General features: G+C 36.3%; 1 protein-coding gene across 5 annotated transcripts in view; it reads left to right on the top strand.

The window, feature by feature from the left end:
- Nucleotides 1-27,566, top strand: part of ENAH (ENAH actin regulator) — a 154,201-nt gene that overhangs the window by 105,430 nt on the left and 21,205 nt on the right. For all 5 annotated transcript variants that reach the window (XM_079920085.1, XM_079920084.1, XM_079920082.1 and 2 more), the window contains exons 4-5: nucleotides 9,155-9,239; nucleotides 26,367-26,671. In XM_079920085.1, the coding sequence (XP_079776211.1) occupies nucleotides 9,155-9,239; nucleotides 26,367-26,671 (390 nt within the window). The remainder of the gene's footprint in view (nucleotides 1-9,154; nucleotides 9,240-26,366; nucleotides 26,672-27,566) is intronic.

The following is a 27,566-nucleotide window of genomic DNA, read 5'->3' as shown; positions in this document are numbered from 1 at the left end:
TGTTAGGATATGGCAGGATTGGTAAATTATAAACCCCTCAACTTCAGTTTCTCTAGCTGGAGACAGTCACTCATTCCACATCTAAAAATAAATGGCTTACAAAACAGATGTTGGACTGATGCTATTGCCAGTCAAGCCTAATCAATTATCAGCAATTTATCAACTGTTAGCAGCCATTTTCATTCTTGCTTAGAAGGGAATAAAATGCATTTGAGACCCTAAGTTGGGGGAGAACTAAAGAAATGAAGAGGGGCGGGGAAACCTAGTCATATAAATAGTTTTGCTTAAGATTCAGTAATGAAAAAAAAAAGAGAGCAGTTCTATATGATGGTATTTTTTTCACATGTGGCTATAGATGCATGATACTTCATTTTTTGAGATATGTAACGATTTTCCTTTATTAAAAACTGCATATATTTTAAAACAAAATTTGAAATTCTTTTGAAAATGTTTTTAAATGCCACTTTAAAATTATCCTCACTTTGTATAAAATTTACTATTTGTAATTCCCATGTCTTTTAGCACAGTGCCCTGCAAATATGGTACCTTTTTCCTCCCAGTTTTATTGAGGTATAATTGACAAATAAAATGGTAAGATGTTTAAAGTGTACTCGATGATGATTTGATACACATGTAAATTGTGACAGGATTTCTTCTATCTGGTCAATTAACACATCTATCACATATTTATCTTTTTTGTTTGGTTGATTGGTTGTTTTGTTTTGGTGAGAACATTTATGTTCTATTCTCTTAGCATATTTCAGTTATATAGTACAGTGTTATCAACTATGTTATCAACCGTGTTTTACATTAGATCTTCAGTCTTTATTCATTTTGTAACTGAAAATGTGTACCCTTTTACCAGCCTCTCTCTATTTCCCTCACCCCGCAACCCCTGGCAACCACTTTTCTGTGAGTTTAGCTTTTTTAGGTTCCACATCCAGGTGATTCCGTGCAGTCTTTGTTTTTTCTGTCTGGCTTATTTCATTTAGCATAATGCCCTCAAGGTCCATCCATATTGCTGCTAACAGTATTTCCTTTTTCCTATGGCTGAATAAGATTGCAGTGTGTGTGTGTGTGTGTGTGTGTGTGTGTGTGTGTGTGTGTACACTGCATCTTCTTTTCTGTTGATGGGCACTTAGGTTGTTTCATATCTTGACTATTGTGAATAATGCTGCACTGAACATGGGAATGCAGATATTTCTTCAATATCCTGTTGTCAATTTCTTTGGGTATATACCCAGAAGTGGGATTGATGGATCATATGTTAGTTCTGTTTTTTAATTTTTTGAGGAGTCTCTGTACTGTTTTCCATAGTGGCTGTACCAGTTTATACCCCATGGTACCTATTTTTGAACACAGGCAACCATACCACTGCAGTGTCTTCTTCCATTCTATTCTGTATACCTTAGAACAAACACAAACACATTTGCTTTCATGCCCTCTCAAAAATGGTTATAGTAGAACTTTGCAATCATGAGGATAATACCTGGGGCCCTAATGATGGTCAGAAGTATGATCACTGCTAATTTGCATGCTATGCTGTGCTTACTCAACAGACTAGCTTTCCAGAGAGAACAAATCAAATTAAAACCAGCTGTAAGCAAACATTATCTCTTTTAATCCTCAGAAAAAATGCTGAGCTGGGTAGTTTCCTCGTTACGAATTTCTTTGGGATTAACTCCTGATCGTGGAGACCTCTAATGTTAAAAATGTGAATGCTAAGGGTCTACTATAGTAATTATATATTGCAATAAAATGCAGTAATACTGATCAAATGACAGCCTGCCATTTTCTCCTGCTAATATCTCACCCAAGGTTTGTGTATTTCCCTGCTTGTACAAAATACCTAATGCTAAAGGATGTTAAAAGATGGGGAAAAGCCTGAGGGACAGCTGTTTCACAAACTATATTAGCAATAAATGAACAACCATGACAAGACTATTTCAAGGTCAGAGTAGCTCATAGAGATGGTCTTTTTTCTTTTCTAGAAGTCTAATATAGATGTTAAGTTTTGCTTTTTGATGCATCTTAACTGCTTTAGTTAACCTCTTTAGGTCATGTTTTCCTTTAGGGTGCATCCTTATTTCTGTCAGCCGTAAGCCTATTTTAATACACTGATTTAAAGAGACGTGTCTTTTTTTTTTAACTGAATTTACTCAATCTGTACACTGAACATTCTTTTCCCATATTCCACCCTCCTCCCTCAACTGAGTGAAGAAAGAGTTAACAGCATCAGTATTAAGCAGGAAGTGCTGTTAGCCTTATGCATATGATGGAATGAATAATTTAGTATCTTCGGGAAATGCAAACTGCAGTAGAACTCGAGCAACCTTATCAGAATTTAGATAAGTATTTTAGGGATGGTATGAAGTAAAAGTCAGTAGAAAGAATATGTTTAAAGATACCAAGTGCAAGAATGTTGCATAATAGTTTAAACTGGCAAAATTGGGGATTTGGGGTCTTACGTGGTAGTAATGTTTTACCTCAATTCTGACGATTGTCAGATGACTTTTTACCAAAGTGATCGGTAATGGAATGTGGCAGTTTCTTTGCTGTCAGAGATGAGATAATTTCTCAGGTTTTTCCTGTAAGTTTTTAATATTTTCCTTATTTTTTTTCCTCCTTTAAATATGAATAAAAGGAACTGAAGGGTAAAACCTGAAGACTAGGCATGTTTATTTAATAGGGGCTTTATAGAAGTAGTCATTTACAAACATCGGTAAGACAGATTTTTTAAAAAGTTTAAACAAAATATAATTATTGAACATCTTCTAAATGGTTTATCGTCTTTGGCATGATCTGATTAGGCTAGTAGACATTTTATATGTATGCCTGTGGTCTTTTTTATGTCATTACTGTAAATATTGTGCATGCGACTTTAATAATAATTGATTAAGTGGGTGGAAGTACTTAGGAAAGGTGACATTCAACAATCTTATTTTGTGTTTGAAAATATCTGCTGTATTTAATATCTTTAAAACAAGACTTAAACGTAATTGGATTATATTAAATCTAATTTCTAAAAAACAATAAAAAATTCTCTTATTTAAGATTTATTACCATTTTCAGGTGTGCATTCTTTAAATATAAATTGGTTTGGTTTTGATTCTATGCAAACTTTTAGTTAGCATAAATTGTATTATTTAAATAATACAGTTTTAAGGGAAATCTAAATTACTGTCTTGTTTGCCTTTATGTAGTCTTTCTTAAGTCAATATATTTTTAACTTGTTTATTGTTTCTTGATTAATACTAATGGAAAGAGAAAATCTTTCCTATGCTGAAAAGAATTTCTGTAGTATTTTATTTATAGAAAAGTATTGATGTAAAGTTTTGAACGTCACTAATGTAAAACTAAAAGAAATTTTTGTTTTTCCCACCCCAGTTTTGAGTGTCACCTTGCTTTTGTAAAAGCCTTTCCCCTTTTCATAAATTATCATCTCCTTCTCATTGAATTTTTTCACTTAAAGAGAATTTACCTCATTAATACTTAAGGTAAATTTTAGTATAGGCAACCTAAATATTAAGTGGCTTTTTGAGGTGGCCACGCATTTTTTAACAAGATTTTGTCAAATTCGTATGCATATATACATATTGAAGAAAAAAGGAAAATAAAGTGTGGCTTGATAAAACAATGAATAGTTTTGCTGTTTTTCAAAGATGAAAAATGAAGATATTCTTATTTGACATCAATGAATATATATCACTTTAATTGCTGGAGGCTGTGTAAAATGGCTTTGGTCTTCAACTAGTAGAGATGAGTTCATCTCACGTTAAGCTAATCTTAAGCATTTCCCTTAAATTTTTTTCAGCTGCAAATTCTTTTAAATGAGCAATACTAAAAGAGGGTAGCTATCATGGAATTAACTAATGGCCATAGATCTGACTTCCTGTATCTCAGGTCCACTTACTTTTTAAGATAATTGTAAAATGCAAATCGATTGCATTCTCTGATTGTATAACTCAGGAAATAATTAAGCTATAAGTGCATCATTTGGTCTGTGGCTTATTATAGGGTTTTTTCCACAAATAAGATTACACATAAAAAATTTTAACAAGTTTATGTTATAAAGAGGATACGTTTTTATTAAATTACAGAGTTTCCAGAATGAGGATCTAGCTAGGACGTATGTGTAATACTTTTGAACCTTTCAAAGCACCTTTTAGTTTATGTGAAGTTCTTCAGATGGCCCCGTTGTCCTTTGAAGCTTCTAACACCAAGGTGTCTGTTGCAGCCCAGAGCAAAGTTACTGCTACCCAGGACAGCACTAATTTGCGATGTATTTTCTGTGGTAAGCAACATTATGTTTACATTACTTTTTCAAGCTGTGGTACATACTCCTTGCGCATTTCCATAACTTTTGTTTCCTTAGGCCATGGTCTGGTTTGTGGTATTTGGGATACACAGCAAGCTACTGTTTTATGTTGTGATATTTGTTGTGGTTCATGTAGGTGGTTTGGTCAGCTTTTGAGTTGGCTTCTTAGAAAGGATTTAGTTAGAATTAGGATCTCAGAACTAATTTCTTGTTCACTTCTTCCAACACGAATGAGAGGGGTTTTTGTTTGTTCGTTTTTGTTTTTAACTATTTTCTTTGAGAGCAGTCTTTTAAATTAGAATTTAAGGGGAAAAGTTATATTCATCTTAATATGATTTGGGGAATATAAATGTGATTTACTGGAAGGGAGCTTTTGCTTAACTTGAATTAATTTTCAGGTGTACATGTTGTAAGGCAGATGTGAGCTCTTATTAATAGGTTGGTTTCTGATCGACAGCCTCCTTTATTCAGTAGGTTAGATATCTGTGGCTTAGGAGTGAATTTAGGCTTACAGAGTGTTTTCTTTCACTCTCACGCTCATATACACACGTGTGCACATATATGTGTTGTTTGCATGGACAAACCGGTTATGTCACTTAACCATTCCACATTACAGTTCATCAGGTATATGCATTATATGCATATCCTTCTCCTTACACTAGGATGTATCTATATATGTACACATATACACGACACACACACACACACGTCTGAATTCTTTTTATTCTCATTTGATCCTAAAACTTTCTGATTTGAAAACCCAAGTTCAAAAAGTGACTTTTAAATCTTAGAGCCTTTTTTTTTTTTCTTTTAACTCGTATATACGTTTTTGACTACTGTATACCTTGGCTGGCCAGATTATTTTATGAGAGATAAAATGATATATACTACTAAAATTTCATATAAACAATTCAGCTGTGTATATGTACTTTATCCATGTGAATCAGAGTTTTTGATATGATCCTTCAGTATTACTAATACTGTTTCTTGACCTATAAAGAGAATTGCTTTAAGATTGATATACTTGCTGGTTTAGGCAAATAAGCATGTGTTAGAAATTTCCAAAAATGAAAATTCTAATGCATTTCTTAATCACCTGAGGTTTTATTTTACGATCTCTCCAGGTGACAGTTACAGCAGTGAGCCTGTTGTGCGGCTCCTTATAAACTCTCCACTCCTTCTCAGGTTCCTTAATTAATCATTACAGATTAAGTGATTAATTAGTAACTTTTAGTTCTGATTTTTCTGCCTCCTCCTGGGGGTTCTTCCAGGCGGTCTTTTGAACTAGCCATGAGTGATTGTTTGTGTTTGTGTTATTAGGACTCTTTTTAGCTCTTTTTGAAAACCTACTTGATGTTCTATACTTCGCTACTTAATATGTGTAGTTCACATGCAGAATAATAGAGTTTACCCAACTGCAGAGAAAAGATTGATTTGGCCTTCATAAAGGTGAATTTTTTAAGTTGTAAAATAATGTGTTAAAAAGCAGTTTCCCCCAGTAGTATGTTTAATTGATTTAACTGTGTACAAACAATATAATTACCACATTGCTAAGTTTAAACTTGATTGTATTGTGTATAATAACACCTATTTGTCTTTTAGTCCTGTGTTTTAAATAGTCTGTGGCTAAGTGTGAAACTAGGTCTGTGAAAATTAAAATGTGACAATAAGTGAAATATGCTTTACCCAAAACTCAGTATTGAAGTCAAGACTGAAATGCCATTCATTCCTGGTTTAGAGAGACATTCTATTCTGATTTCCATCATTTATAAGATACCATATCAGTGACATGGACACATTTTCTTTATTAGAAACATGTGATTTACATACTTTGCTATATGAATTCTAGCCAGGACAAATTAAGACCAACCATTGTCTTTGGCTGTGGTAATAGAACAGAGAAAACTAAGCCTCATGTAGCTACTGTTCTTTATGATACAATAGTAGGAACAAAGCAGGTTCACTTGTCACTTCTCCTTTTTTCCCCCAAAAGAGCCGTTAACCACCCTGTGATGCTCATAAAATACTGTTACTTACCCACTGGTTAGGAAAGTACCTTTTTTGCATTCTATGAGAACACAAATACTCATGTAGGCATATGACCTATGTGAAGTAACTAATAGTTATATTCCAGAAAATACAGTGGCAGCTGACAGCCTTGCCTAATCTTAATTGCTGCTTCATGTTGTGTGTGGTGCCTTTGGTATAATTTAACAATTGTATAACCCAGTAAAATGTTTGACAAGAATGAAGAATATAATTGAGTACCTGAAGTTCATAATTTACCTAAGACTCTTTTATTTAATGCTCACAGTATATTTATATTATTTCTTAGATGCACATGAATTTCAATGTGCTTGTTATTGTTAGTTGACAATATTGATGCAGAAGAAACAACGAAATAACCAGGTTAGATATGGATGTGAGAAAATGCCAGGGGGAAGGCGTCCTCTCTTCTGCCCCCCAGTTAATAACGAAGGTGTTTGGGGAGACAGATAACCCACTATCACCAAGAACCATGTAGAAAAGAATTTTAAGAGTTGTTCAGTTGTTCTTGGATTCCTCCCATTTTAAAAGGATCTTCCTTGTAGTAAACTGTTTTTATAATTAATAATATCAGCCAGAAAATATTGCCCACATTTTTAAAACCTCCTTTTAAAACAAGCTTGCTGAGTAAACTTTTAAATTAAAAAAACAATCCAAAATAGTTTTTATAAATTGCTAAAAGAAACCTTTCTCACATTCAGATTTTTTTGTAAGTTGTAGCAAACTTTGGACAGTTTAATTTAAAAAAAAAACCTTTAAATAAAATCAGAAGGATTGAGTTGAAATTTTAACATCTTTCTCTTGAATTTATGTATTTGAGTTAAAACTTATGTCGAGATTTTAATTGGTGAGTTTAATCTATTAATATTATTGTTGAGCTACAGTGCTTGATGTAGATGTGAATTAGCAGGATCGAATTCTTTGAGACTGATGCCAAACAAATCTACCTACTGACATTCACTGCTTAATTATTCGAGTAGCATGAAGTTTTAACTTAAATACACAAACATTGTTTTTAAAACTAGTTAAACCATGGTGGTCTTGTGAGTTGCCCATGCTGAATGCTCACATTTAATATTTTTGGATAAATATAACTTTGGAAAATACTACCGCAAATAGTTTTTATTTTCTCACACTTACCCTCCCACCTTGTATGTCCCCCTCCTCTGCCAGAAGAGACGAGTAAAGTACTAAACCTTAGGGTATGGCTTAATAGGACAGTCTATTTTTATATCATTATGTTAATATCCGAAAGAAGGAAAGAATTCCAGTCTGTCTCCTAGACACATTACATATTTTCATTTATGCAAACATTTAAGTGCATTTTTAATTTTAAAAACTTTATTTTATTTTATTTTTTTGCTGTTACTGATTACATGGGATTAATATATTTTTATATTTCCTCTATGTGGCTCTTAAAATAGCAGACTCTTTTAGGAAATCTAATGAAATATCACTGCAGTTGTCATCTAATTTGTCTTTAGAGGACAAATTAAATGATTAATGTAAAAACGTGTAAAGAGATGAGGAGAAAAATTAGTAGGTAAGTTCAGATCAAATTATTTGTTTTTCTGCACTTGGGATATAAAAGTACTGTATTATATTCTAGTGAACCTTATCCTTCTCTTTGTGAAATCTTCTCCACTAGTATAAAATAGATACTTTGTGCTTTTAACTCATATAGATTACAAGAGTTTGCTTTAGCACATAGAAGCATTTATTTATTAACTGTTTTTTATACTAGTGGTCTACAAAACACTTTCAAACTATCTGTTAGGGGCCTTTGCTGGCACACGAGAATTCACAAATATGTGCAGCATATCATTACTCATATATTTCTCTCCAAGAGTGGAAGATAACTACTGTTTCTTTATTCTCTTGTTTACTGGATTAGATTTCAAGATTGTTCTATTGTAACCATAGGCATTGTATATTAGGTCTAGTATTTTATTTATCTCATTTTATGACACATAATTTTTATATCCAGCGACATTAAAATGTCCCATTATTTAGTGGCCTTCTTTATGAGATGCTAAAAATGGGTCTGCATTTTATATGATGTGGGAATGAATGGTCATTAGTTTCTCATGACAGAACCATGTTGCTTTGAACGCAGGTTTTTTTTTGTTTTGTTTTGTTTTTACCCCAAATGAAAAGTTATTATAATTACCTGTGTTACATCAAAAATTCAGAGAAGTAGATTAATTATATATGGAAGTTTAGCAAATGTTTGTTTTCACCAGTGCTGGAAATGCCAGGCCATTAAATAAGAATGGCAACTTAAAGTGGGCAAATTTGATAAATGCATTAGCATACATCAGTCTAGTAAAAAGGTTCTCATGCTCTCTCTCTCCTGTTTTTCATTTCCAGTGTTCTATTTAGGTGAGTTTTTGAATTCTGATTTTTCATTTAAGTTCTCCCTCTCCACTTCATGAATAAGTACCCCAAAGAGAATGTCTCATTGTCTTAGAAGCGTCAAGCTTAGGTGCCTATTCAGATGCTCATTGAACACTTGTTTTACTCAAGCTCTTCATATATAAATGTTTATTTTTCTTTTATTGTTGATGTTTTCCATTTGTTTCAAGTAAGCCTTCTGGAGATAATGACAGTATTATGTTGCAGTCTTTCATTTGCTGTGTGTTATATGAAGCTTATATTTTATTTTGCTAAACAAAAAGAAGATACATTTGTAAATATGTTATGGTTTTATGTTATTCTCATGATTTTATCTCCTCTATCCAGTGCAGTATAAAGATAATGTTCATCTATAATGTTTCCCTCCCTTTTTAGGGCCGACATTGCCTAGACAAAATTCACAACTACCTGCCCAAGTTCAGAATGGCCCATCACAAGAAGAATTGGAAATTCAAAGAAGGTAAATTCACGAGTTATTTGCACCTTTTCTTTCTACTACAGAAGACCAATCTGTGAACATCTGATATTGAAGGTAGATTATGTCTCATCAGCCATTTGGAAGTCTGAACTTTTATTGTTATATTAAGTTTTAGAATCGCTGTTAATAATCAAGCAGATTCTTAATAGGCTGGACAAAAGATGTTATAAAATTTCATATATGCTTTTTTGGTAAAAATCATACTCATGAATTTAAAATATTTTAAATACTCTTAACAGCATATAAAATGTGTTTACACTTCAAGCAGTCTTATTTTTATAGCAGTTATAAATTAATCTGATCATTATGCCTGTCACATGACTGGAAAGTTGAAATAGTGTTGGCTCTTTGTACAAGGCATTGAATATTGAACAGGAATAGTAATGGAATACAGAATCATTCTGTTTATGATTAAACTGTGATTGAATGAAATCAATAACATCTTCATTATCTCAGTGCAGTTTAGAAATACATTTGAAATTATAATACGGCCTCATTTAGGGGTAGTTTTTTCTGAATTAACCCAGAGTCTCTAAATTAGAGACTACTTTATAACAAAATAGCTTTGTAAAATCCAGTCACATTCAGTAACTAAAATTGAGCTAGTCAAACCAGGTGCCCCATTTTCAACAAATCGAAACTTTTTAGAGATGTTGATACTGCTTTTTGTTACTAGTAGGGCACCCCTGTTTTGTTCTGGGGAATTGATAACCATCTTACAGATGGAATTTTCCAGTTGAGAGGCATTTGCTCCATGGCAAGCCAGCAATTTTTCTTGTCACTTTTGATTTGGCCTCATATTTGAAATGTTCTCCATATTCTTTATGTTGTCTTAATATATGTGTCATGTTTCCCTGACAGACAGTCAAAGGAATTTCTTGCTGTGGTTCTGTGTTGTTGCTTTGCTGTGTAACTACTTAGCTCTTGAGGAGCGCCCTCCAGGATCTCTTAAAGTGAATTTCGTTTTTGCCACAGTCTATATGTTTAGTTAGATCACTCTGGAACTAGCCTCCAAATTTGGTGAAACTTTTTCTGCTCTTTAGAGTGATGCTGTAACAGATATAAATAAAATTAAGTTTCTATAGAAATAAGGGAAGTTTAAGGAATATATTCATTTATTTCAGTTCCATATTGAAAATTTTAAACATACTAGAATAATTCCAAGAGTTAGAAATTGTATGCTGTCTCTCACACACCAAACGGAAAAGTAATTCATAAAAAATGATCATAGTTTTATTGAGAGTAACACATTTGTAGAAAACGAGGAAGAACCAGGAGAAAATCCTGAACATAATAGATCATCTCTGGTAATACAGAGTAGGCAAGCAAGTAATCCCAGACACAGTTGCTGGAGTCCAGGGCAGCACAGAATACAAGCAGAAGTCTTCTGCTGGTACTGCTGCCTCGTCAAGGGTCACAGGTGGGTCATCTGCTTCACAGAGGGTTGTCAAGAACTTGCAGCATGCAGTTGTAGTTGAAAACGAGTATTGAGTGAACTTTTAGTAATTGTCATGAGAACGCCATGCCCTCATGTACGTTCTTTCTCATTTCAAAGCGTTCATCTGGACTTGAGGTTTTTCTCTTTGTATGTAAGTAGATACTTAAGGGTTTGAAAATTGAAGGTGTTTATATTACTTATTTGTTTAGTTGAAGACTTTAACTCAGTCATTTTGAAGAGTGGAATCCGAATTTCTGAAAAATTGGTATGAATTTTAAATTATTTTCTGTCCATAGTCACGCACAGACTCTTCTTTCTTCTTCCACTTGACACCAACCAATTTCCTTCTCTCTCATTATTAATTTCATCTCCATTCCTTTTCTTTACTTTTCACCCCATTTCCTTTTTTTAATGTACTTTTTTTGTTGTTGTTTTGTGGGGTTTTTTGGCTGCCTTAGTCTTCGTTGCTGCGCGCGGGCTTTCTCTAATAGTGTCGAATGGGGGCTCCTCTTCCTTGCGGTGCGCGGGCTTCTCATTGTGGTGGCTTCTCTTGTTGCGGAGCACGGGCTCTAGGCACGTGGGCTTCAGTAGTTGTGGCATGCAGGCTCAGCAGTTGTGGCTCGCGGTCTCTAGAGCGCAGGCTCAGTAGTTGTGGCACACGGGCTTAGTTGCTTCACAGCATGTGGGATCTTCCCAGGCCAAGGCTCGAACCCTTGTCCCCTGCATTGGCAGGGGGATTCTTAACCACTGTGCCACCAGGGAAGTCCCACCCCATTTCCATTTTAATCTCATGAAATCTGCTTTGTGTTCACAAATCTACTGGATGTGCTGCTACCATCATTGACTTATTGTAGTTTAAATGTCTTCTCTTGGTCTACGTATTCCACTTCTCTCTCTTCCTTTTGATGCTTTAGAGTATCTTTTTTGCTAACTCTTCTCCTTTTCTGTACCTCTTCCTTTTCTTATATAAGGCTTTACACTTAGCTATCTCTTTTTTATTTCTGCACACAGTATAACCTTTGAAAAGTTGATGATTTGGTTGGATCTTATAGTTTTCTTTTAACTTCTGTGCTGATGGCTTCAAAATCTACAGCTCCTGATTATCCAATGGAGAGCCAGACCCATATTTGCAGATAAATGGAGTAGTGTCATGGGTCCTTTTGAGAATTTGGTAGAAGTAGTGAACTACTGTCCTCTTCCATCCAGTCCCCCCACCCCACCCAACCTAACCCTTCAGATATGTGCATGTGATTTTGCACATGTGCACACATGTGTGCCCTTACATGGTCCAGAGGATTACAGACCCCCTTAATTCCAACAGTGGATCCTCAATGAGAATTCCTATTTTAGAGCTCATCCATTTGGGTATCCTACTGATGCCTCAGTTTAAACCCTTATGATTTCATTTTTAATGTACATTCCTTCTTCTCTCTAATATTTCTCCCAAAATTTCAGCTTAGAAAGTCTATAATTATCTTCATTCACAATATCTATTCAAGTACATTTTGTTATTTCTTTCTCTAAAAGCCTGTTGGATTTACTGTCCTGACATTCTCATTACTAATAGCTTTCTCCAGTATTTATTTGCTTATATACTGCTATAGTTTTCTGACTTGCTAGTTTTTCTGTCTTTAAGCTAGATCCCTTTCACTTATTCCTACTTTATTACTGCTAGATTCTTTTTTCTTAAACTTTTTTGCACAGTGCAGGAGGGTCTAAAAGGGGGGGAGGGTGATCTGCTGCACACTTGTGCCCTCCCCTCATATTAATCATGAGACTTAATCACTTTTAACCATTTCTACTTTTAGTACTTTTGATGAGTTCTTCTATAGTAATATATAATGTGTTTATATTTGTTTCTTGATTAGTCACATTACAGATGGTACTTATTGACTCTACACTATGAAAAAATGAATTCTTCACTTCCCCTGCCAGTCATGAGTAGTTATTCTTTTTAGTTCTTCTAACCTTAGTATCTCTTAACTCTTCACTCTGTAAGAGGAATGCAGTAGTTCTGCGCATCTCCCTATCCCCTTTCTTCCATTCTACCACCTAGTTTTGATAGACACGTCATTTTTTTAATTTTATTTTTGTTTTTTTTATTTCCATGGTTTATACATTTTCAGTCTTTCTATTACTGCCATTAAATCTTTGTCTTTATGTTAGTAGGTGATTTTTTTTCCCCCTTCCTAGAATCCTTTTAAACCTCCTTACTAACCATGGTAGTCTGAGTTTTCACAAAGATGTGATTTGTTTTTGGTTTTGGGGTCCCTCCCCGATTTATTAAGCTCAGTACTTAATGGACTGTTTCCACTTGAAGACTTACCCACAACTCCTAGATTTTTTAAAATTTTATTTCTTTAGCCATTTCCTTCTCTGTTTTGTTCTCTTTTTGGGGAGCTCCTACTGATCAAATGCTGGGCCTCCTGGGTTATTTCCTTATGATGCTTATCTTTTCTCATTTTCTGCCTCTGTTTCTGTGTTCTGTATTCTTGATGATATTTTTAACCATACGTTCTACACCAGCGTTACCTCGTAGAAATATAAGCTACATAATTAATTAAAATTTTTCTAGTAGCCATACTAGCAAAAGTAAAAAGAAACAGGTGAAATTAATTTTAATAACATAAAATACGTTGTTAAATAAAATATTTAACCCATTTTAACGGAAATATTATCATTTCAAAAAGAAATCAGTATAGAAATTAAGGTATTTTACATTCTGTTTGTCGTACTGAGTCTTCCAAGTTCAGTATGTGTTTCTTACACTTACAGCACGTTTCTGTTCAGGCTGCCCACAGTATGAGTGCTCGAGAGCCACATGTGGCTCATGACCACCTAATTGGACAGCACAGTAGTTGATCTCCTATAATTTAATTTTATTCTCCAAGAGCCTTTTGCGGGGCGGAGGGGGGGGGGAGCAATTATTCCTTTTTCAAAACAGCCTGTCCTAAATTCATGATTGTATCTTAAGTCCCTCTTGTTTCTCATCCTTTGTTTGAATTATCGCCTTCCTATAGAGTAGTATTGTTTGCCTTATTGGTTTTACCCAAATATCTGGTAATCTTTAGTGGTCTCTTTATTTCTAAAAAAAAGAATCAGTCTGAATGACGTCAGTACTTGGCTTGGGTTTCCTGTTCCATTATGAGGTTTGGGTGTCCATGGACAGCATTCTTCCCTGACCGAGGGCTGCCAAGGGGGTCTGTGTAAGTGGCCAAGCAGACAGACTGACAGGCTCTCCTTTGGGATACAAGAGGGGGGAGCCAACAGGCCTCAGCCCCACGAATCTGAGCCACCTCTAGTTCCACCAGACACGCTAGCTCATCTGAGGCAGCTTCTTCACTTGGTTTAGAGGACAGTCTTCTGTGATAAATGCCATTCCATCCATTGAGCTGAGGTTGGGGAACAGAGGGATGACTGGAGCATTTTCTTCAGACAGTGTGTGTGTTTATTAATCAGCTTGATTACGGTTGTACTGCCCATTCCCATTCTTTCTACCTGCTGATCTCAAGTTAGGTCTTTCCCAGATTCTTCTCGCGTCTGCTTCAGCCATTCTGAGTCTGTGTTCGGGACCCTGGATGCCTCCACTCTTCAGTCCAGTTACGTTCGAGGCTTAGTGCTTTGTTCTGAGTGCTTACAGTATATCAGGGTGGTGAGTGGCGGACAGAAAGCCTCAACCTAATCAGAGAATAGAGTGAACATGACCCAGTGTAGCAGAAGATGGTAAGTGCTATGGGAGGAAAATAGAGCCAAGTGAAGGGAGTATATGTTGCAGAGGGCCAAGGGGAAATGGTTACAACTTTAAATAGGTTGGTCAGAGTAGATCTTATGGAAATGAAAGGAAGGAGTTAGCCGAGTGGATGTCTGGGTGAGTGCATTACAGCAGGGGGAGCAGTCTGTGCAGAGCCTTAAGGCAGGATTGTGCTCGTGTACAGGGAGGAACGAGGAGGCATGGAGGCTGGAGCAGAGAGAACAGGAGCAGAAAAGGAGAGTAGTGGAGGAGTCGTGTCATGCAGGACATGGCAGGCAATTATAAAGAATTTAGCTTTTGGGCTTCCCTGGTGGCGCAGTGGTTGAGAGTCCGCCTGCCGATGCAGGGGACACGGGTTCGTGCCCCGGTCCGGGAGGATCCCACATGTCGCAGAGCGGCTGGGCCCGTGAGCCATGGCTGCTGAGCCTGCGCGTCCGGAGCACCACAACGGGAGAGGCCACAACGGTGAGAGACCCGCGTACCGCAAAAAAAAAAAAAAAAAAAAAAAAAATAGCTTTTTTCTGAGAGAAATGAGGGCCCATTGGATGATTTTGATAGGAACAATCTGGCTTAACATTTTAACAGAATTAGTTTGCCTGCTTTGTTGAGACCAGGCTATAGAGAAACACAAATGAAAGCAGGTACAGGGTTGTGATAGCAGCCTAGCAAGAAAACTAGTTAAGAGGCTATTGTGGTAAACTAGGCAGGAAATAATGATGGCTTTCCCCAGGCAGTGGAAGCGGTGCGAAGGCAGATCCTTACATTTCCTGGTGGATTGTATGTGGGGTGTGAGAGAAGGGGAGGAGTTGTGGTTTTTAACGGGAGCTGTGGGAAGGATGGAATTACCATTAACTGAGACGACTGTGAGTGGCAGGTTTTGTGGGGAGAGGTCAGATGAATTTTGAAGATGTGAAGCCGAAATGCCCATTGGACATATTCAAGTAGAGATGCTGACTGCTAGGCAGTTGGATGTACTAGTACATAGGAACTGGGAGAGAATTCTAGACATGTAACTCCTCCCTAACCCTTTTTGTCTTCCAGAAATTTGATGATACATTTGGTCTACTAAAGACCACTCAGCTCAGTTGTCTACTTTGTAGTGGGTTTATTTATACACACTTTTATTTTTCTGGAATTCCAGTAGAATCTTGGAGCGGGGGAAGACAGTTTGACTGCTCAAATGTACCAACTTGAGTAAGAGGAGTCCAGGAGCTCATGTCACTTCCCGGCTCGCAGTACGGGTGGCCAGCTCTCCTCGCATCCAGTTTAATTCTTTGGCCTGACACTTAAGAGCCCACCCCACGATCTCTTTCCTCCCTTAAGACTGTCTGTACACCATACTCGGGTTCTCCCTCTGTGCTTCTCTGTAGCATTTACCTCTCTGTCCCGCCCTTCTCGTCCTTTCTGTCTTGTCCTTTTCTGTAGACTGTTTTCCAGGTATATTAATGGTTTTCGTTTCTGAACTCCTGTAACTTAACCACATGCTTTTTTATTGTTTGTTGTTTGCTTTACATATGAGTCTTGTCTCCACAGTGAACATTGTAGGCTACTTGAGAGTAGGGACCTGAATAAAGTTTTGAATAAAAAGCCAAGCAGTTCAGTGGTACTGAATTCATTTATATGTAGGTGTTGGGGCATAACAGGCAGACAGTATGAGTTCATAAGGTTGTTGGGACCATTAAATAAGATAATACGCACTCTTTTCATGCTGCCTGGGCTTTTCTGTCTGTGCTGTTTGGGAGACGGTGGGAGCCGTTCCTGAGGAGATGCTCTTTGAGCTGTGCCTTGAAGGGGAAGTGAACTAGGAGTTTCCAATCATAGAATGGAAAAGCATTCTAGGCGGAAAGAGTCTATGTGTAAGAGCCAAGGGAGTGCACACCACCTGTGTGACGTGAGTACTACCCCTCTTCCTCCGCTCCAGGACTGATGGTGCTATTAAATTAATACGTAAAGGGCCTTTATGCCATGCTAAGACATTGCTTTTTAATATTCTTTCCCTGTTTGTCATATAATAAGAAGGCATCTTGCTTTGTAAAACTTCAGTATTTTCAAGTTATAAGAAAAGTACATGCCATTTTCTTTTGACCTACATGCCAAACAATCTGTTTTTGCTTATGGTTGAAAGATACTTGGGAAAAGGTACTACAAAACCTAAAAATATCTGCTAAATTTTATATACACAGTGCTGGTCTTCACTTTATCTCAGCCAGCAGCTGTGCATGGCTGGATCTCGTTTTGTAGATTAAAAAACACAGTGGCAGAGGGATGTACAGCACACTCTAGTGAGACGTTTGGTTCCCAACAGAAATTATATTTTCAAAATTTATTTTGGGTAGTTATTTACATAAAAATAAATTTTCTTGTGCTTGATTTTATTTTCAGAGGCATGATAAAATACCCTTGGGACAACTTTTATTTCATAAGTTGAAAAAAGTAACTTTATCCTGTTACTTTGGCTATTTAACTGGATCTTTATACGCCGTTACTGGAAAATGTAGTAGAAGAGAATATTAGTTTGCATCATAACATTCACCTGCAATTTTAGTAGTTATATTTTCAGTATCAAGTTCATATTATAATAACGTTACATTTCTGTTACTACTCTTAGGTAAGCTGTTAGTGGGTATCAGTAATTGATTTTTGAAGACTGGTAAATGATTCGTATTTGGTGAGCTAATAATAACGGATGGGTTAGGAGGAAAATGATGTGAGTAGTGTGCTCCTTGGGTATATGTGTGCATGTGTATGTGTGGTGTGCATAACAAACTTGATAGGGTTTTTGCTCAGAACCATAAATTATAAATGGATTATTTTAATGAATAGCTAAAAATTCTTATTCTTCAAGTTATTTTTCTTGGCTTCTGACTGTTACAGAAAGGAAATGAATTGCTTAAAGAAAAGTTTAACGATACATTTAGAATCTGGTTTTGTTTGGGACCATCCATTGCACTTTGAGGAACAGCAGTTGCACTTTAGGGACATCAGTTGTACAATGTAAAGACAAGAAATGGCCGTCTCCTTTCTGGTTTCTAAAATTTTATTGATGAGTGGTGTTACGGATTGAATAGTGTCTCCCAAGAAAGATACTTGAAGAAGTCCTTGGACTTCCCTGGTGGTCCACTGGTTAAGACTCCACACTCCCAATGCAGGGGGCATGGGTTTGATCCCTTGTCGGAGAACTAAGGTCCCGCATGCCGCATGGCACAGCCAAAGGAAAAAAAAAGAAAAGAAAGATATATTCTAATCTCCACTACCTCAAAATGTAACCTTTTGGAAATAGAGTTGTTAGTTAAGATGAGGTCATACTGGAGTGAGATGGACCCCTTTATCCAACACGACTGATGTCCTTATAAGAAGAGGAGAAAGTTACCGAAGCAAGATGGCCGTGTGAAGACACAGAGACACAGAGAGAACAGCATGTAAAGATGGAGGCAGAGGTTATGGTGATGCTTCTACAAGCCAAGGAATTCCAAGAATTACCAGCCTTCCTGCGAAGGAAGAGCAAGGCATGGAACAGATTCTTCCTTAGAGCCTAACTTAGAGGGAACCAACACTGCCAACACCTTGACTTCAGATTTGTCACCTCACCTCCCATACTGAGAGAATAAATTTCCGTTGTTTTAAGCCACCTAGTGTATGGTTCTTTATTATGGCGACCACAAAAACGAATACAGGTGGTAACTAGCTTAGTAGACCAGCAAAAGCTAAAGTAAGCCAGGACAGAGAAGAGAAGGGTTGAGTTGCTGTGGTGCCTCTCAGTGGCAAGGCGTTTCATCATACTACACATAGGAGGGTTAGGTACGTCTTTATAAGGAGGGTTTAGCTACCCAGATTTTCCCCACAACACCCAAACAGGAGACTAGAGATTTATTATCTTCTAGAGATGCGCTAGACCAGTGCTGTTCAGTGGAAATGTAATGCAAACTACATGTCATTTTAAAGTCTTCTAGTGACCACATTTTTGAAAGTTTTAAAGAAACCAGTGAGATTAATTTTATTAGTATATTTAACCCTATACATCTAAAATATTATTTCAATAGGTAATTGATAAAAATTTTAGAGGTGTTTTTGCACTCTTTTTTTTCATACTAGGTATGAAAAATCTGGTATGTGTTCCAAAATCTGGTATGTGTTTTTATATTAAAAGCATATCCCAATTCAAACTTGGAGCATTTGAAGTGCTCAATTTGCAACATACAGCTAATAGCTACCGTTTTGGACAGCATCGCATTGTAGGCTAGGAGTTGTTGGCAAACTGTAGCTCGCTGGCCAAGTCCAGCCCTGTAGGCTGTTTTTGCATAGCTGAGAGCTAAGGAGGGCTGGTACATTTTTGCAGAGTTGTTTTTTTTAAAAAGGAAGAAAAAAGAATATGGACAGAGATACTCTCTGGCCCTTTTCAGCAGGTTGGCTGGCTCCTGGTAAAGCCTGAGGTATAGGAGGCACAGCTGTGAAGGTGTGGGTGAGAGGCCATACTGAAGAGAGATGAGTGAAAGTCAGCCAACTTGGTCTCTTTCCTTTGCTCAGCTCCCAGTCATTGGCAGCCAGACCTGTAGAACTCAGGTAAGGAACTTGAAGAGTCCTCCTCCGGAAACTTGGCTCGGCCAAGAGAAAAGACAAAGATATTGACACCCAAGGTCCCTCCCATTGAAGCTCATTTATTTAAGGGCTTCTGATCAGCTTTAGTACCACTTATGAACATGAATGGACAGCCAAGGATCATCATACCTTTAAGGACAACTTTTATAACATGAAGACAGATCAAAACAAACAGAAAAAATTGAAATTGGAGGAAACACGTAATAACAGGGAACAGAAGAAAACCTAAAAAATGATACAATAGCTTCAGAGAACTAAGAATATATTTTATTCATAAAGCAAATGTTTGTAGTTATTTAAAAAGAATCAGAGTGTAAGAAAATGTACTTAGAATTTTTTTTTAAAGCATTAATTTTAATACTAGGAGGTTTGAGAAATAAGGTTGAGGAAACTGCCCTGAAAATAGCTGTAAAAGATAGATAGTACCTGAGAAAAAAAATAAAAGAAGATCAGATTAGGAGGTCCAACATCTAAATATGAGGAATTTTAGGGGAACAAAACAAAAATGTGAGGAAACGGAATCTGCAAATAAATAAGAAAATTTCCTGGAACTCAGTGACTTGATTGTGGTCAGGGGTGCCGACTTTTTCTGAAAAGGGCCAGACGGTAAAGGTCTTAGACTTTGTGGGCCACGAGGTCTCTGTGACATTTGTTCAGCTCTTCCTTTGTAGCTTTGCCATAGACAATGCGGAAATGATGGGTGTGGCCAGATTTGGGCCATGGACTGTAGTGTGCCAGGTCCCCTGGTCCAGATTGAAAAGATTCACCAAGTGTCCAGCCCAGTAAGTAGGAAAACATAAAAAGATCTACCACCAAGGCATATCACTGGGATTTTAGAATATTAGAAGATTTTAAAAGTGGGGGGAGCTTCAAATTCCTGAGAAGTTACTTCCAATCTAAAATTTCCTCCGCACAGTTTCCTAGGAAGCTACTGGAAGATGTATTCTATTAAAATGAGAGAGTAAACCAAGAATGATGATACCGTGGGAGGAGCCAGGAAACAAGGAATCCAGTGTAGGAAAGAGATAAAGGAATTCCCGGCTTGACTAAGGCGAAAGCAAAACCTAGGGACCCAGCAGGTCTGAAAGTTATACAAGGGGAATAATAATCCCAGCACCGAAGCGGGGAGTTGGTGCGTTGAAAGTGTATAGCCCTACAGTTAACCTTCAGAGGCAGGATGGACCAAAAGTTTCTGGGGGGAAAGAAAATAAGCAAACAAAAAATAGATCACCTGATATACTTGACCCTATTGAGAGGATTTACAGTTCTGATGGAGAGTTAGGGGTCGGTATAGAGAAAAAGAATCAAATGTAAAAGGTAGCCATTTGTAACACCAGGGTTAAGAAAGGGATTGTTCTGGAAAGTAAATACTGTCAGCCGTGAGTAAGTTAGATGGATGCTGATGTATCCAAAGTACTGTCATGATTTTATTGGGAGAATGAAGAAGGAAAGATTTTAGGGTGTTAGAGGGTATAGGAATTAACTCATTTGTGTAGTATGAAGTCAGTAGATAACTTCTGAATCTGAAAGACTAAGAAGTATTAGTTCTAAACAGATGAATGTATTTAGTTAGAAACGTGAGATAAGTATCAAAGTGTTGAAAGTAGTTGCTTCTGGGGAAAGAAATCAGAAGTGGTAAGGGTTGAGAAGAGGATTAGTGTTTTGTTATAAACTTTGTAACACTCTTTGACCTTTTAAACTGTGTATGTATTTTACAAGTTTAAATTTTAATGAGGATAAAATTGAGTTGATAAAACAAATGTTTACTTTAAATGTTAAATCTCATTAGTCCAATACTTTTACTATAGTAATACAATGATAGTGTAGTTTAGTTTTCTATTCATATGTTGTGTAGCATTTGTTAATATCAGTTTTTGGTTCTTACTCACATTAATTTGGCTTCCTTGGCTGACTGTGATGAAAAAACATATTCTAAGAAACATGAGTCAGTCCTGTGTCAGTCTCAACATGGAACTTAATGTAGTTACTATCTATAAATAGTTTGCAAATCACCACTATTGCCTGAAAGTTATAAAAGGGGAATAATAACCCCAGCACAGAAGCAGGGAGTTGGAACAATGAGAATGTACAGCCCTCCGATTAGCCTTCAGAGGCAGGATGGACCAAGAGTTGACCGCCTTCTCTTGTAAGTATTGTCTCTTGCCTCAGGAGCTTTGTAATATTAAAACTTAATTATCTTGTTTAGTTTTATCCATTTTTCGTTTGTTTGCTGATAGAGAAGTGAAATGCCCACATTTTATTTATGCAGTTTTATTTTCTGACAGATGTCGGTAGCATTAGTGTTACTAAATGTTATCAGCCCGGAACATTTTTCCTAATCTGCCCTCCTACTTCGTTATGTCAAATATAAATCACTCTTCATTTACCTAACACTATTTTTTTGTTATACATAAGGCTGAATGAAATGTGTTTCAAATTTTTGTTATACAGGTTTTGCTTGCTTTAAGAAAAGTAAGCCTTTGAGTTAAGATAAACTAAATATGTGTTCAAATATATAAAAAAGCTATTAATCTCGTTGGCTGGTGCTTCGTGCATCTCTTTGCATTTGGGGGATAGCTCTTTTGGGTGAGAAATTCAATAGGTATTTTGGTGGTGGGAAGAATTTTTCCTGATATTTTTTAAATGCTCTTGGTTGCTATGATATTAGTCATTTGCACTATATTGTTTTCTGAAAAAAAATGTTTTCTCAGAAAGTTTCAAATTATTGTAAAATGCATATCCTAACTTAAAAGAAAAATTAGTCTTCCAGAATTTTTCCATAATGCAGAATTAGGGCCCTTGTACTTTGAAAAAATCTTCAGATGAAAACAGTCATTTGTAGACAGAACTCTAGTCATGTGCATTTCCAGTATGTGAGTTGGCAGTGGTGTTCTAAGAAAAGCAGAATTTATACATTTGGAAACTGTCCCCCTAAAAAGATATACAGATGTCTTGCTTTAGAACAAAACATGAAAGTCAGAAGATTTATATATACCATCCAATTTAGGTGGAATTATTCATTCCACTAAAGATTTGTAAGCCTGAGATTTTCTGTTTGACACACAACTTTGGGAAATATGTTTAGATGTGCTTCTTTTTAGTAAACAGGCTAAAAATTAGATAGAGGCTTTGAACAGTTTCCTTTCTTGCATCTTTCTTACTTTCAAATCAAGAAAATACAGTCATCAGACTCTCCTACAGCTGTATGAACTGCCTACTTCAATCATCTATCAGTGAACTTGGGAGATCTCTCTGGCACTGTGCTCTTTCCCTACATCAGTAGATACTCTTTTATTTATAGACTGAAAACCCAGAATATTATGACGTGTGGAACAATCTTTTAAGTCAGGACACCCTAGTTGTAAATGCCGTTATTTAATAATTCTTTCAGATTCACTTTACTCGTACCTGGCCTTCTACTTGTGCTTTAAGCTTACTTTTTGTGTTAAAAGCATTATATGGTCTAGAGAAGCAGCCATTAACTTGGGGGTAAAAAAACGAAGAACTTGGAGTACTGTGTGGTTCAGCTGTGAACAGTGTTTACATTATCATATTAATAATGTAAACTCTGAATGTTGATTTAACTAGAAATCAGTATTCTCCCATGACTATATTGGGAAAAGCCTGTGTGTGGTGAGGGAGTTACAAGAGATATCTTAAAAGCCAGTAGACATGTATAAAGTTAAAATAATCAAAAGAATTGACATATCTAAAGGAACAGCCAAAAGAATTGATAGTAATTATCTCTGATATGTTGGAAACTGGGGTGGGAGGGTTGGAACAGTGAGCTGCTAATTTTTTCTTACAAACTTAAAAACTGTGGGCTTGTATTATTTTGATAAAATAAAATGAAAGAGGTGGCACAGGAATGTAACAGGACCTAATAAATTGGATTTTTTAATCATAGATCTTGGTGCAGCTACATTAAAAGTTAAATACTTTCCCTTAGCTTCTGTTTTCAAATATATTCTAATTAGAATAATATGGGTATATCTTTTGTCTTCTGGACCCGAGAGATTGCTTAGAGTATTATCACATTTCACGTGCTCTTATTTTTTGATGCATGTTGTATATTTCAAATGTAATATAAGCCCTAGCTGAGTTTATTCATTAGATGCAGGTTATTCAATAATAATAACTTTGTCTAGTTTATTATTAAAAACATTCTTCTGAACATACCTAATTTCTTGCCCTCATCCCTACAGTGATATTGTTATCCCTCAGAAACTTTGACCCCTAATTTATCAAATGGTATAATGAAGTCAGTACCGTACCGTAAAAACCAGATTTTATTATTTAGTTGTCAGTATTTTACGCAACTGTTGGGTTGGCCAAAAAGTTCATTTGGGTTTTTCGGTAACATCTTACAGAAAAACCCGAGCGAACTTTGTGGCCAGCCCATAATCAGCACTACCATAGGTGTCTTCTGTTTTCCTATTGCACTGATGAAGTACGATGATCTGACCAGAGAGAAGCTTTGTGTTGTTGTCCCAGGAGTGGGATTGGGCTTCTCCTTTGTTTTATAGTCAGTTCAGGAACCATGAAGGGGAGGGATTTCTGGAAAGGTCTTACTTGCTTTTTGGTAGTGTTGGGAGGAGCAAAGGGCAGCACGCGCATTCTGTCATGAAGCTCAGCCTCCAGTCAGAATCCAGCCAGTTTATTAGCCAGTCCAGGGAAAGTCTCAGTTTGAAACCTCCAAATAAATATTACTATAGCTCACATTTATTGAGTTCCTATGCTTCAGGTACTTAGTAAAGAGCTGTCGCGGTATTATCTCATTTAATCTTCCCCACAATGCTGTGAAATACTTTATGCGTAAGATGAGTGTAACTTTTTTTAAATCTTCGGGCGAGTTAATTTTTTTTAATTAATTTATTTATTTATTGGCTGCATTGGGTCTTCGTTGCTGTGCACGGGCTTTCTCTAGTTGCATTGAGCGGGGGCTACTCTTCTTTGCGGTGTGCTGGACTCTCATTGCAGTGGCTTCTCTGGTGGAGCACAGGCTCTAGGCGTGCGCGCCTCAGCAGTTGTGGCACGCAGGCTCTAAAGTACAGGCTCAGTAGTTGTGGCACACGGGCTTAGTTGCTCCGCGGCATGTGGGATCTTCCCGGACCAGGGCTCGAACCCGTGTCCCCTGCATTGGCAGGTGGATTCTAAACCACTGCACCACCAGGGAAGTCCCCAGGACAAGTTAATTTTTATAGCAAGATAATTGTTTAAGTCCAGGTGGATACTTGGAGACATTTTCATGCTCTGTGACGTTATATATGAAAGGTAAAAAGCAAACTGTTATAGAGCCACATCCAGGAGGCTTCTGCAGGTTTGTAATATAACCGCAAAGAGATTTTTGTAGTCATCATTTGAAGTCCTAGAGTTGAAGAAGATCTTTAAATCTGAGTAAATACTGAGACATTCTATACTTTCTTAGATAAGAAGATAAAAAGATGTGAATGTTTTTCTAGCTGATCTTCAAATTTAATGAAACGTTAATAGAATTGAGAGCATAGGTCTTGGCAGAAAGGGTAAATTTAACAAAGTGATACTAAAATTTACCTAGAAAGAGTTATATATCTGAGAATCACCTAGAAAAACTCAAAAAGAAGGGAAATAAGGATGGCTTCACCCTACTAAATATTAAAGTATACATCAGATATCAAAGCATCAAGATACTGGTGCCACGCCAGACAAATAGATCTATGCTCCAAAACATTCTGGAACTTCAGTAACAGTCAACACATGTAAAGGTGGCATCTTAAATTAAGTCTATAAACTATTCGATAAAAGGTGCTGTGATGTAGGTCACTACTTCACATGTCAAGCCCAAGATGAGTTTCATATGAACTAAGGATTTTATTGTAAAAAATAAAAGTATGAAAAGAAAGTGTTGATAATTATATAATCTTGCTGTGGGACAGGACTGCCTAAGAAGGATATCAAAAGCAGATCACATAAAGGAATAATATTACTAGATTTTCTAGGTAAAATTAAAAGCCATATTACAAAACAAAACTTTAAAAATCAAAGACATAAAAAAAGTAATAAAAGTTAATGCATATGACTAACATGTGACAAAGGGTTATTATCTTTAATATAGAAAAGAACTCTTTCAAATGAATATGGAATATTAACTATCCCAAGAGAAAACTGGTCAAAGAACATGTGCACTTAATACTAACACAAAAATCAGTAAACAGATTGCAAAGTACTTAACCTCAGAAGTAATCAAATAAATGAAAATTGTTATATGATATCAGTCATATTAGCAAAGATTAAAAGCAATGATGGTGTTCAGTATTAGTGAGGGGAAAGGAAAGTGGGCGTTCTCATATACTGTTGGGCTTCTGTTCCTGAAGACAGTTTGGAACCGTGTGTCAGAAATGTTGATATTTGTATCTTTTCATTTAGCAAATCTGTGCCTCTGGTGATGATCCTTAAGAAGCAGGTAGAAAACGGTTCAAAGATACATGAAGATAAATGTTTATTGTAGTATCAGTAATAGTATTAGGCAAACTTACGTAGTACCATAGGAGACTGCTTAAACTATGGACACCTAAACAATGGAATACTACTCAGTTATGAAAAGTAAAGGTGCAAAACTGTACTTAGTGCCTTAGAATACCTTTTATAATATATTAAGTGGGAGAGAAGAAAACAGATTTCAGAGTGGTAGGGACATATTCTAATTTATTTTATTTTTTTTTTGGTAATTTATTTTGTTTTTAAGGTTTATATGCATATTTTTACATGTGGAAAAGTCTGGAAGTATGAATGCCAAAATGTTAATTATACTGACCTCTGGATATGAGACTTAATATGATTTAAAGTTTATTTCTTCTTAGGTCTGTTTTTCTTTTCCATTCACCAAACATTTATTGAGCTAGTGCTGTGACTAGCCATTGCATTTTCTAAAATGATAAAATATAATTTATACAGTAAAAATTTGATGTTTTAGGGAGGTAGTTACCATTTAGAGATATTTCCATTAAATGATTGAAATAATGTCTTGGTCATTAAAGTGGTATGTTCAGTTATTCATTTATTTGCAGCACTTTATTCATGAAAAGTACAGAATAAAATGAGACATTAGTGTAATGTGCTGAAGCAGCCCAAAATGATCCTAATAATAGAAATTATTTTCATTCGTATGAAACATAAGCCGTCTCTATCTAACGTAGTCTTTCTTCACGTGGAGAGATGTTGATTGCGTGGTCTACACTGCTTTGTATTTAAATCAGAACTAAGGTTCTCATAGGTTCATTGTGAAAAGAGTGGGTTTTTAATGGTGAGTAGCCACAGTTGCATATTTTTCATTTCTTAATTTCAGGCAACTACAAGAACAGCAACGACAAAAGGAGCTGGAGCGGGAAAGGCTGGAGAGAGAAAGAATGGAAAGGGAGAGATTGGAGCGGGAGAGGTTAGAAAGGGAAAGGCTGGAGAGGGAGCGACTAGAACAGGAGCAGCTGGAGAGAGAGAGACAAGAAAGGGAACGTCAGGATCGCCTGGAACGGGAGAGACAAGAGCGGGAGAGGCTGGAGAGGCTGGACCGGGAAAGGCAAGAACGAGAGCGGCAAGAGCAGCTAGAAAGGGAGCAGCTGGAATGGGAGCGAGAGCGAAGAATGGCAAATGCCGGTAAGAAGTTGACCGATTGTTCCGTGTTCCTGATGTCTGAGCTTGGATGGCAGTGGCATTTTGTGTATTCGTGTATTAGAAAGAATATTTCACATTTGAGGTGCTTGGGATTAAGCAATACGATTTGAAATTAGAACAAATATGTGGCTATTGCTGCTTTAACATTTTCTTTTTTTATTTCTATTGCTTTTATTGCTTGGAGACTTAAAGAAAGCTCCAGGAAATTTTTATTCTGGCATTCTAATTCTTCGAACTCCCTATAAATTGGCTATAAAGTGTAAGTGTGTTTTTATGGGAAATTTTTATATTAGATGAATTTGGAATATATTTCCCTTCTGAGAGTGCTTAAATTGTCTTGAATACCGTAGCATTCCAGAAATTTGATTGTATTCTGAAGTTTTTGAAGGAGGAATTAAAAACAGTAGGTTAAAAAGTATCCTCTCTAGAGCTAACTAGTAATTTAAATATATGCAAGTATTGTGAAAAATTAGTAAAAATTACTAAATCTGATGGAATTTTATTGAAAGACATAAGGGTTAAGATATGACTGAAAATTTGAGGTATTTTGACATTCATTAAAATTAACATTTATTATAGGATTTAAGAATTATTATTTTATTCCATATGGCCTATATCTAAAGTTTCAACATGGGTCGATTAAATACTGGTTGATGGGTTTGTTGTTCGAGTTCATTCATTTGCTTTTGATTGCCTAATTGTTTTCTGGAGTTATAGCCAACAAAACAAAACTTTTCCACAAATAAACATTGGATTTGGGGGTTTCTAGCCCTTTACGATAAACTTTTTGCTAGTTTCTCTCTTTATTATTTAAAAAAAAAACAACTAAGCTTACTCTTCTTTGTGGTCTTATTCATGTAATGTTAATGTCCTTTTA

Source organism: Stenella coeruleoalba, assembly GCF_951394435.1.
Source record: "Stenella coeruleoalba genome assembly, chromosome: 1".
Classification (NCBI taxonomy): Eukaryota; Metazoa; Chordata; class Mammalia; order Artiodactyla; family Delphinidae; genus Stenella; species Stenella coeruleoalba.
Note: the sequence above shows the minus strand (reverse complement) of the source record. Positions and strands in the feature narration are given on the sequence as shown.